An 11,993-nucleotide genomic window follows, 5' to 3' on the forward strand; every position below is an offset into this window, starting at 1 on the left:
CTAAAATTAGATTCATAAGATAAATGAGTTGGATTTACTTTATTTACTACTAGCTTTAGAACCCGGCGTTGCCCAGGGTACATACAGTTACTCACGCCGTTTTATACCCGCTCTTGGTCGTAAATTACAGTTAGAGCTATTTAACCCGTTAAAAATCGTAATTAAAGGTAAGTGTGGGTAAACAGTGGGAATAGCTGTAAGTACCCTGGGCAACGCTGGGTTCTAAAACTAGCATAACATGATTCCGCTCATACCTACATAAAATATATATATTTTATCAATATTGCAATAATTTAAATGAATCTAGATGAAAATATATTTTACAAAACTGAATAAAACTGAATAATCAAAAAGAGATTAAAAATTTTTAATGATTTAAAAAAGAAGAGTTAACGTTATAAGACTTAAACTTACAAAAAAAACTGGATTAAATTATAATTTACCTTAGGAGTTCAATAATATCCGTTTGATTGAGCATACCTTGAGCCATTTTTGATTCTGAAAATAACCAAAATGAAAATCATTAATTCTAAGGAAAGGAACTAGAAAAAACGATCACTTGCACTATATGACAGGATTGGACCAAGAGAAAATCTAGTTTAACCATTGAAGTATGAATTTATATTTTAAACCATTTGACGATTCTTTTTCATCATTATCATGTTTTCAAACATGTACAAGAAGTTTGGAAGTAATTTCTAAACTCCAGATGTTCAAAAAAGGCATCTTAATTCACAATTTAACAAATATTATTGATTTTGTACAGCTGAGAAAATACAACGGAAAATTGCGCCAATTGTGATGATAAAACTGGTTTTGTAGACGGCTCTGCTGAACTGCGGCCTAAACCTCCTGTAAACTCTACGCAGTTATTGATTTGAAGCTCTACGCGGAATTCAGCCATAAGGAAGTAAGTACAAGGGGGGGGGGGGCTCATTTAATATTACATCTGGATTCTGAGTGAATTCTTGACCTGGTATTCTTGATTTTGGAGGCAGTACTTTTAAAACTTGTCATTATCTTTTTTTAAAAATCATTTTGTAAATTTCTTTTACATTTTTTTTAAGTTCACATTTTCTACAAAGCATTTTTAATTAATATTGAGAAGTTTGTGACTGCAGACATAAATTCAATTCTGATTTATCTGATCAAGTATTGCATTAAATACTTTAAAATGTCCCTTTTGCCTTAAACTAAAAAAGTTTCATTAAAATACTTTAATCAATACTGCCTTCAGTGTAAATATAGATTTTATATCAGTATTTTATGTAATAAATCCTATGAAGATATATAGCTATCTTTAAAGAAACGTTTCCATCTCTATTTTTTACCCCTTGAAGCTTACACCATAGTATAGGTATCAAAGTGTACCTAGTCAACTTAAGAAAATTACATAAATAATATATATTAACACTTGTAATATGGAAGTGTGTATTTGATCAAATAGTTTACCTTAACATAGTTAGAAAGGCCAAATAATTTTTCAAAAAAGTTTTTTAAGGGAGGGGGGGGGGGCACAATGCGTGCCAAGGGACGGCATTAAAAAGTAATGATTTATTCATAATATTTATAAACCTTCAAAAATGGAGGAATTGTGCGAAGGCAAGTTACATAATTATTTTTTACATTACATGATTTAATATGACTGTTGGTGGATTGTTAGTATTTTTCGACGATGATCTAACAACTTTTAGAAATAAAAATCATAGATAATTAATTTTAAATATATCCTATTTTATATAAAGAAGTATAACAATAACCACAATATACACTAAAGTCCTGGAACTTCAAAAACCTTGTCTGTCTATTTTGTGCTGTAAATATTACAGGAGATATTAAGAATTTCGTTCAGATTTCAACTTTATTAGATAAACCATGTCGAAATCTTAGACTAGAGGTGTTTTGTTATCAAGGGCCGAATACAGGGTGGGGGCGGGGGGACATTTGCCCCCCCCTGAATTTGGAATTTTTTGTTCCTATTTTCAGAATAGCTTTTCAATCATGCTTCAGGGAACGAAACCCTAATGCAAAACAGGAAAAATATCTGTCTTAATAAACTATAATGTATGAAAAGTTTAAAATCTAGTTTTTTAGTCTTTAGTCATTAATTTTGACTCTTTAGTCTTTTTAAGTGTTTTAAGTAAAAAAAAATTTTCACCTGTGGCGCGATTTTTTGTTCCTAATTATGAATTTTTTGTTCCTAAAAAATCTTGCCCCCCACCCCTCACTTAAATCCTGTATCCGCCCCTGTTTGTTATTAATAACTCTAGAATGTTACTTAAGTTAATAATTAAAAGAAGAAATTTATTTTTAGATCAAAGACGAAATTCATGTCATGTTTCGTGGGACACCCTGTATCTTAAATTTATAAGATTAATTAATATCTAAAACTTAACAGATTAATTCTCCTCTAATTCTTCTCTAGTTCTCCTCTAATTCTCCTCTATAGTTCTCCTCTAGTTCTCCTCTATAGTTCTCCTCTAGGTATCCTCTATAGTTCTCCTTTAGTTCTCCTCTAGTTCTCCTCTAGTTTACTATGTTCTTCTTTAGTTCTCCTCTAGTTCTCACGTAGTTATCCTCTAGTTCTCTTCTAGTTCTCATCTAGCTCTCCTTTAGTTCTTCTCAAGTTCTCCTCCAGTTCTTCTCTAGTTCTCCTCTATAGTCCTCCTTTAGTTCTCCTCTAGTTCTTCTATAGTTCTCCCCTAGTTCTCCTCTAGTTCTCCTCTAGTTATACTATAGTTCTTCTTTCGTTCTCCTCTAGTTCTCACGTAGTTATCCTCTAGTTCTCTTCTAGTTCTCCTCTAGTTCTCCTCAAGTTCTCCTCCAGTTCTTCTCTAGTTCTCCTCTATAGTCCTCCTTTAGTTCTCCTCTAGTTCTCCTCTAGTTCTCCTCTAGTTCTCCTCTAGTTATACTATAGTTCTTCTTTCGTTCTCCTCTAGTTCTCACGTAGTTATCCTCTAGTTCTCTTCTAGTTTTCCTCTAGTTCTCCTCTAGTTCTCCTCCAGTTCTCCTTTAGTTCTCCTTTCGTTCTCATCTAGTTCTCCTCTAGTTCTCCTCTAGTTCTTCTATAGTTTTTCTATAGTTCTCATCTAGTTCTCCTCTAGTTCTCCTCTAGTTCTACTCTAGTTCTCCTATAGTTCTCCTCTAGTTCTCCTCTAGTTTTCCTCTAGTTCTTCTCTCGTTCTCCTTAGTTCTCTTCTAAGACTTCTCTACTTCTCCTTTAGTTCTACTCCAGTTTTCCTTATAGTTCTTCTTCAGTTCTCTCCTAGTTCAAGTCCAGTTCTCCTCTAGTTCCTTTCTAGTTCTTCTTTAGTTCTTCTTATAGTTCTCCTTTAGTTCTCTTCTAGTTCTTCTCTAGTTCTTCTTCTAGTTCTTCTCTAGTTCTCCTCTAGTTCTTCTCTAGTTCTCCTCTAGTTCTCCCGTAGTTATCCTCTAGTTCTACTTTATTTCTTCTATAGTTCTCCTGTATTGTTCTTCTCTAGTTCTCCACTAGTTCGACTCCTCTATTTTTCCTCTAGTTGTCTTCTGTTCTCTTCTAGTTCTACGATCTAGTTCTCCTTATATTTCTACTTTAGTTCTTTCCTAGTTCAACTCTAGTTCTCCTCTCGTTTTTCTCTAGTTTTTCTCTAGTTCTTCTTATAGTTCTCTTTTAGTTCTCCTCTAGTTCTTCTAGGGTTCTCCTATAGTTCATTCTCTAGTTCTCCTCTAGTTCTCCTCCAGTTCTCCTCTAGTTCTACTCTAGTTCTTCTCTCGAGTTCTCCTTAGTTCTCTTCTAAGTCTTCTCTAGTTCTCCTCTATTTTTCTTCTAGTTCTCCTCTACTACTTCTCTAGTTCTCCTATAGTTCTTTAATAGTTTTCCTCTAGTTGTTCTCCTCGAGTTCTCCTCTAGTTATTTTCTAGTTCTTCTCTAGTTTTTCTCTAGTTTTCTTCTAGTTCTTCTCTAGTTCTTCTCTAGTTCTCCTTTAATTCTTCTCTAGTTCTTCTCTAGTTCACTTCTAATTCTCTTCTAGTTATTCTCTAGTTCTCCTCTAGTTCTCGACTAGTTCTTCTCTAGTTCTTCTCTAGTTCACTTCTAGTTCTCTTCTAGTTCTACTCTAGTTCTCCTCTAGTTCTCCTCTAGTTCTCCTCTAGTTCTTCTCTAATTCTCCTCAGATCTAGTTCTCCTCTCTAGTTCTTCTCTAGTTCTCCCCTAGCTAGTCCTTCTCTAGTTTACCTCCAGTTCTCCTCTAATTATTCTTTAGTTCTCCTCTAGTTCTCCACTAGTTCTCCTCTAGTTCTCATCTTGTTCTCCTCTCTATAATTCTTCTCGATCCTAATAATTCTTCTCTNCCCCCCCCCCCGTTTCTTTACATTACTTCGAAATCGTGTTGTTATCCAATGTTGTTTTATATGATGCCTGCTATGCGAGTAGTTTATTGCTATTTAATACATTTTATCTGTAATTGAATAGTTTTATATCAAATCATTTACTGTATATGTAAACAGATTTATATGCCGCCAACCCTACATAAAACCTTATGTTCTTGTCCAGCCAATAGGAGACTCTGGCGGTGAATTCAGCGACCAATGAGAAGAGATGATTTTGAGAGAATGCATATGGGCGGGGGAAGGTATGGGTGTCTAGGCAGAAGGGCACATGTGGAAGGAAAGGTCGGATCAGTTTCCGTGTAGTCACGAACCTTTATGGGAAGACTTAGTTTTCAGAAGCATGCATGCATAGATATATTCAGTCATGATGAAATGTTGCAATAATTTTTTAGACATCAAAGTCAGTTCTAACTCAATTATGCCTTTTTGTAACCCTAAACATAAACATTTAAAACATTAAAGCACTTTTTTTAACGAAAGTCTTTAAGAAGTAATTGGCAAAGTTCTCATAAAATTTGGCGTAAAAACTTGCATCCTTTACCTCACAATAAAGCACGTAAAACTGAAGTTAATTATTGCAAAGTCGTACCATTAACGTTGCATAAATTTGACCTTTTTCCTTCTGCTAGTTCACAGTGAGAGATTTGTGAAAATTCAAGTAATAAATTTAGTTAAAAAATAAATTACATGAAACTAACTTTAGGCTGAGTATGCCCGGTCCATAATTAATATTCCAATCAAGTTTGTGACTTTGGTCTGAAATTTGAAAAATTATCAAATAAAGAGTAATGAATCTTATACACTTTAAAAATTATGGAGTGAAGCCCAACAAAAAATGAAAAAGCTAAAATACAAAAAATCTAATTAAAAGTGATGAAATTGTTTTCAAAAGTGAAGGCTCACATTGAAACCAAGATATGTAAAAATTTCCGCGAGACAAGAAAGGAACCGATACTTGCCACAGTTTTCTTATCTTTATATCTTTGCAACCTGGTGTATTAAACATTTTTTTCAGTTGAGTTAAAATGACCTGAGATTGCCTGTTTCACAGTGTTTCTTAAAATCATTAATTGAATGAAATGAATTTATCCCGAGAATTTCCCATTCCCTCGAAAGACCCGTTTCCCCTGGAAGACCCTAGAGCAAGGCTGGAGTATCCAGGAGTACCTGAAGTTACAAGGACGGGTCGAACCAAGCTTAAGTTCGGAGTAGATCAAATCCTCTCCGGAATGCAAGAAACTCTGCCCTGTGATCTAAGGGATGAATACATTTTTAAGAAAAAATATTTTGCAGAAAAAAAACTGCTTACTGGCTTGGTTTTTACATATACAAAACATAAATCATAATAATATTATAGTGCTCGTATTAAACGTTCATCTACGTTGGAAACAGTGAAATCAAGAAAACTAATTTCATTGGGACAAATAAAACTGTGGAATAAGAAGACGACTTTTAGACTCAATTTATGATTTTAAATGGTCCAAAAAACATTAAATTCAGCCATTGTGCAGTGTAAACAGATCCTTTTTACTTAAAAGGTTGATTTTTAAGCTACTACTGGTAAAAGTATTTTCTAAAAAAAAACATCCAAAAAATGATCATGTAAGAGTGCTTAATTGTCGTCTTCCTATTACATAGGTTTATGGGTCTCTGAACCTCTAAATTTTTATCAAAAAAGAACAAAAAATACTGATATTCGTTCTGAAGAAAAAAATTACCGGCTCAAAAATTGTCCACGTTAACTATATAATAAAAAATATATATATATTTGTATTTACATGTATAGATGTATGTATAAATGTTAGCTTTTTTAAAAATCTAAATTTTTGTTTGAAAATTCGATTTTTTTTGCACGGGCAACGCCGGCCACTTGATAATTTATAATATTGGTTTCATCATAATAAATGTGTTTAGAACCCACGAAACTAGGATTAAAACCGAAATCTCCGAACCAAGTTCAGTCCACGATCAGCTGTACAGAAAACCGGTTTCATCTAGTCAACAAACCAGCTCATTCGGTCAACTTACAAAACAGGAGCCGAATCCCAGCTCGCACTCTTTTCAAGGTTATTTCTTAAAAAATACAAAAAAATTTAATTGAAAAACTAGATTTTACATAAAAATATGTTTAAAGTAGTCTGAGTAAATTTTATGCAACTTTATTATCTAGATATTTGTCTAATATTTAAACAAACATGAATGTATAAAACGTTTTAGATTTCTCTGAAATTTGTTTTCTTTTCCCTAAACTATGAATTTATGAATAGAGAGAAAGGTATTTGAACTAAGCACTGTTAGTTTAACTTCTTTTAACGATATGCATCTCAATCCAGTAGTTTAACCAGACTTACAAAGTTCAAATATCAATGTTTAATCGCTAGATTCACAAAACAAAAGTTATGATTTTAGTTTTACAGTTTGCACATTATATACTTCACTCCTGTACGCCGAGTCCATAAGCGCCTGATCCAATCAGGGTTCAGTCATGTGTTTGTTGTCTATTCTGAACCAATAGAAATTGCATGGCGGTAACATCTATCTTTCTATCTATCTCATTATCCAATTAGAGTTATGAATCCTTTAATCAGCGCTATCAGTAAATGGAAATATTTACTTCTACTGAAAATTATGGTGACTTAATGCATGGAAGACAATCTTCAACACTAAGAAAACTAGATTATAAACATTACAAAGTTTGCCTTCAGAATTTTAAATCTGAAAACCAATATTTTATATAATATTAAGTTTAAATTTTCTATTTTTTTAAATGTCTTATTTTTAGACGAGTCTCCTCCCTCGTCCCCCTCACCCTCACCCGGACCCCCCCTACATTATCCATTCAGGGACCAAAACAAACATTTTATAAATCAAAATTAATTTATTTAATTTGTTTTTGTTTCAAAAATTTAGTGTTTTCTACATTTTGCGCTAGAAATTATTCAAAAAATCATGGATTTAGTAAAAATTTTGAAACATTCAAAATTGAATTATAGTCAAAGATTTTCTGTAATTGTAAATTTTGTTTTGTCAAGGGATCACCATCTGCCTCCTCATCCATATCTTCCATCCCTATTCTTCCCTCCCTCATCCGTCCCTTGTTCAGAACCATCCCTCTTCAGATCTCATCCCTCCCNCAGGACATTTCATAGACAGGACATTTCATGGACTGGATATTTCATGGTCAGGATATTTCATTTTCATAGACAGGATATTTCATAGACAGGACATTTCATGGACAGGACATTAAATATACTACTTTTTTCTCTCATAGGCTTAATTATTATCCGATCATAATAAAGTGTATTTCACAGTGTCTCTAGGACGTTAGGTAATTTACAAGGTTAAAAAATTATCGGATTTGGTCGACCCTGCTCTGAATAAATGGGTACTTTGTTTTATATTTGCGGGATAACAATTATCGATTTAATTAAAAAATTCTGGTTTGGATTGCGTTTTATTTAGGCTTAGGGTTTGGATTGATCTTTATTCAGGCTTAGGGTCTGGATGAACTTTTATTTAGAATTATGGTTTGGATTGACTTTTATTTAGGATTAGGGTTTGGATTAATTTTTATTAAGGATTAGGGTTTGGATTGATTTTTATTTATGATTACGGTTTGAATTGATTTTTATTAAGGGTTAGGGTTTGGATTGATTTTCATTTAGGTTTAGGCTTTGGATTGATTTCTATTTAGGATTAGGGTTTGGATTGATTTTTATTTAGGCTTAGGGTTGGATTAACTTTTATTTAGGATTATGGTTTGGATTGACTTTTATTTAGGATTAGGGTTTGGATTGAGCTTTATTTTGGATTAGGGTTTGGATTGATTTTTATTTATGATTACGGTTTGAATTGATTTTTATTAAGGGTTAGGGTTTGGATTGATTTTCATTTAGGTTTAGGCTTTGGATTGATTTTTATTTAGGATTAGGGTTTGGATTAACTTTTATTTAGGATTAGGGTTTGGATTGAGTTTTATTTAGGATTAGGGTTTGGATTGACTTTTATTTAGGATTAGGGTTTGGAGCCGGGAAAAGGAAAAAATCCTGGACGAGAGCAGTATTTTCAAATCTCCAAAGGAAAGGTGACAACATAAATCCCAGATTTGACAAAGAAACTGAACACACGTCATAAACTTGAATTTTTTAATCCCTATATCCTCGCAATCTGATGGTGTACACTGTGATCTTGCTACATTTGTTGCCTAAAACATGCTGAATTGACTGGACAGTACGACTGAATGTTTTACATTTGATGTTTTACCGGCTCGGATCGGAGTGGCCCGAGTGGGGTGTGTAAACCTTTGACATATACAAATATCACAATTCTTAATATCGACATCGACATGAGGTTGCTAAGATATAGTCATTTAAAAATCATATTTTGTGGTGAGTATTAATTTTCTTCATTATTTCCTTTAAATTATTTAGAGAAAATTAGTACTTAGTTTTTAAAACCGATTAGATAAAATTATGGATTAACCAATCACTTCTTTAAAAAAAAATGCTAAGAAAAATATTAAGCGGAGCTAGAGGCTCCGATAAAGATAAAGACCTAGTTTAGTGCAAAATTTCTGCTATGACTTTAAGACCTCGTAACTCCTCTAGATTCTCTTTTCATCAAGAGTAAGAAAACAAGGTTTTGTTACAAAGTATGCAGATTACAGATACACTTTTATGTATAGGGAGAACTGGTTAATTTAACAAAACTTATCTTTTGGAGATGCATGTCATAGAGAAACAGGCTCGTTCCCTCCCAGACCAAGAACCTCTGCCCCTTTAGTAAAAGTAAATTCAACATGTATGTAGAAATGTAGAATAAAGTCTGACCGCGTCAATCTTGTTGCACCGGCTAGTCCTGTTGATTGTCTTCCTTTATTAACCCAATATTCGTGCGGTACAGCACAAACTGGGACCAGAAAGGTTGACCCGGCTCGGAAATTCAAATGTACTACGGCTGCCCATGCTACGTGAAATTAAAGTAAAATTCACGCTACAATAAATGCTCAGATGTTTTTTACCATAACTCCGCTTATTGAGGTTTTGATAAGAACAAAAATATTTCTAAATTTCTAAAATATAATCAAATAAATTTGCTTTCCTCATTCATGTGCCCGCGTATAATCAAAACTAGAAGATCTACGAGGTTGTAAAGTTGTACCAGTAAATGTTACCTTCTCCTGCTGTCTGGTTTAATTTAATTTCTTTATATTTTAGGTTTAGAGAAACGGACATTTTCCCTACATTTTCCTACATTTTCCCTACTATTTCCCTACATTTTCCTACATTTTCCCTACATTTTCCCTACATTTTCCTACATTTTCCCTGGCGGGATAATTTAAAAAAACTAATATCCACCCCAAAGTAGGAGTTTTGAACGTCGAATTTGCGCTCAAACTCAGGTTGTTCAGATCTTTTGAAAGTTTAATATGTCTCAAATGTTGTCGGTCACTCCCTTTAAGACTGGGTTGACTATAAAGGATTGACATACCTTGGACGTTCTTCTCACTAACTTCCTTCTTCTTTCTTGTAGCCCTGGACAATGACATTTTAGAGCTTTAGTTTTGATGAAGAAATTGTCAAAATGTTAAATCGATCAAGCTGTAGTTAGAACCTGCAACTTTGTAACACTGTGTTCCGCACTGATGTAATAGTTAAGTCTAAAGTCTTATTCTTTGTGTAAAACCCTGTAGTTTAACAATGCATTCAATTTTGCTGTTTCAGCAAATTAATTTAAACTTTATTTTATACTTTTCAGCCAGACCGGCGGCAGCTGGCGGCCAGTCTGGGCCTAACAGATGCTCAGGTAGATAGATAGATAGATAAATAGATATATAGGAATATAGATATATAGATAGATATATAGATAGATAGATAGATAGATAGATAGATAGATAGATAGATATATAAATAGATATATAGGAATATAGATATATAGATAGATATATAGATAGATAAATAGATATATAGATAGATAGATAGATAGATATATAGATAGATAGATTGATAGATAGATAGATATATAGATAGATAGATAGATAGATAGGTAGATGGATAGATAGATAAACATATATATAGGAATATAGATATATAGATAGAGAGATAGATAGATAGATAGATAAATAGATTGATAGATAGATTGATAGATAGATTGATAGATAGATTGATAGATAGATAGTTTATATTATCTCCATGTATAGGTGAAGGATTGGTTTATATTATCTCCATGTCTAGGTGAAGGATTGGTTTATATTATCTCCATGTCTAGGTGAAGGATTGGTTTATATTATCTCCATGTCTAGGTGAAGGATTGGTTTATATTATCTCCATGTCTAGGTGAAGGATTGGTTTATATTATCTCCATGTNGCTTGGCTTGTGCACAGTTCTTAAATGAACATGTCAAAGATATTGATAGATAGATTGATAGATAGATAGTTTATATTATCTCCATGTCTAGGTGAAGGATTGGTTTATATTATCTCCATGTCTAGGTAAAAGTATGGTTCCAGAACAGAAGGATGAAGTGGAGACACCAGGAGAGTAAGGAACGTAGAGAACAGAATAGATCAGGAATCAAACTCAAACATTGTTTTTTTTTTCATTAAGATTCATAAAGAATTTAGGAAATATCTAATTTTTCTGTTTTATCAATGATTCACAATATTTTTTAATCAATTATTAAATATTAAAAATACTTTATCGTTAATGAACAAATTAAAACATGTTCAGGCCTTTATCATCTTTTTATATAAAGTCGTATATATCAATAAAATGATTTTAATTTCTACCAAGCTTTCAAATAGCATGAATGTATATAAAACAAAATGGAAAACAAGAGAAGCTGTCAATTCAATTCTCTGTGTTTACCTGTAAGCTTGTAATTTAAACACAGCTCATTAGAAATAAAACTTAGATAGATAATTCGTCTTCATTGTATTAATATAAACACCGACCACTGCAGCATAAAAACAATTGATGAAACTAATATGAAATTTCATTGAATGGAAATGGAAATTTTTGTGAATTATTAATAGGACTTTACAAAAATGAGTCGGCAGTTTCCTTTTATAACAAAATTAAGAAGCCCGATTTTATCCAAATCTATTGATAGAAAATATGAAATGATTGTGCTTGGCATTGCAGGACACCTGTCCACAGCAGAACTACTGGAGTGTGACGTCACCGGATCTGATGTAATTGACGACGATATTGAAGATGATGATGAGGAGGATGAAGGAATAACAGTGGCGGATTCAACAGTCTGAAAAATCTTATGATTCTGTATTTTTTTTTTGAAAATTAGAGATAGTTCATAACCACACATCCCACAATCCTCTAGTTTTAACCTTCAAACTTCAGATTTATTTAAATTTGTAGGTCAACTATACAATCTTTTTCTTTCTAACACTTTCCCTACATTTTCCCTACATTTTCCTACATTTTCCCTACTATTTCCCTACATTTTCCTACATTTTCCCTACATTTTCCCTACATTTTCCTACATTTTCCCTACAATGTAGGAGTTTTGAACGTCGAATTTGCGCTCAAACTCAGGATTTAAAGATCTTTAAAAAGTTTAATATGTCTCAAATGAATCCGAAAGAAGTTTTCCACAACACTGCATA

The 11,993-nt window shown here is 32.8% G+C and overlaps 1 protein-coding gene across 1 annotated transcript; it reads left to right on the forward strand.

Annotated features, from left to right (window-relative positions):
- The first annotated feature begins 5,387 nt into the window (after positions 1-5,387).
- Positions 5,388-7,836, forward strand: LOC111707174 (nuclear factor 1 C-type). Its single transcript, XM_023480227.1, has 5 exons — positions 5,388-5,626; positions 6,298-6,434; positions 7,151-7,211; positions 7,401-7,548; positions 7,831-7,836. The coding sequence occupies exons 1-5, from the start codon at positions 5,448-5,450 to the stop codon at positions 7,834-7,836; spliced, it is 531 nt and encodes a 176-aa protein (XP_023335995.1). The 5' UTR covers positions 5,388-5,447.
- The last annotated feature ends 4,157 nt before the right edge of the window (positions 7,837-11,993 follow it).

Source organism: Eurytemora carolleeae, unplaced genomic scaffold (assembly GCF_000591075.1).
Source record: "Eurytemora carolleeae unplaced genomic scaffold, Eaff_2.0 scaffold264, whole genome shotgun sequence".
Lineage (NCBI taxonomy): Eukaryota > Metazoa > Arthropoda > Copepoda > Calanoida > Temoridae > Eurytemora > Eurytemora carolleeae.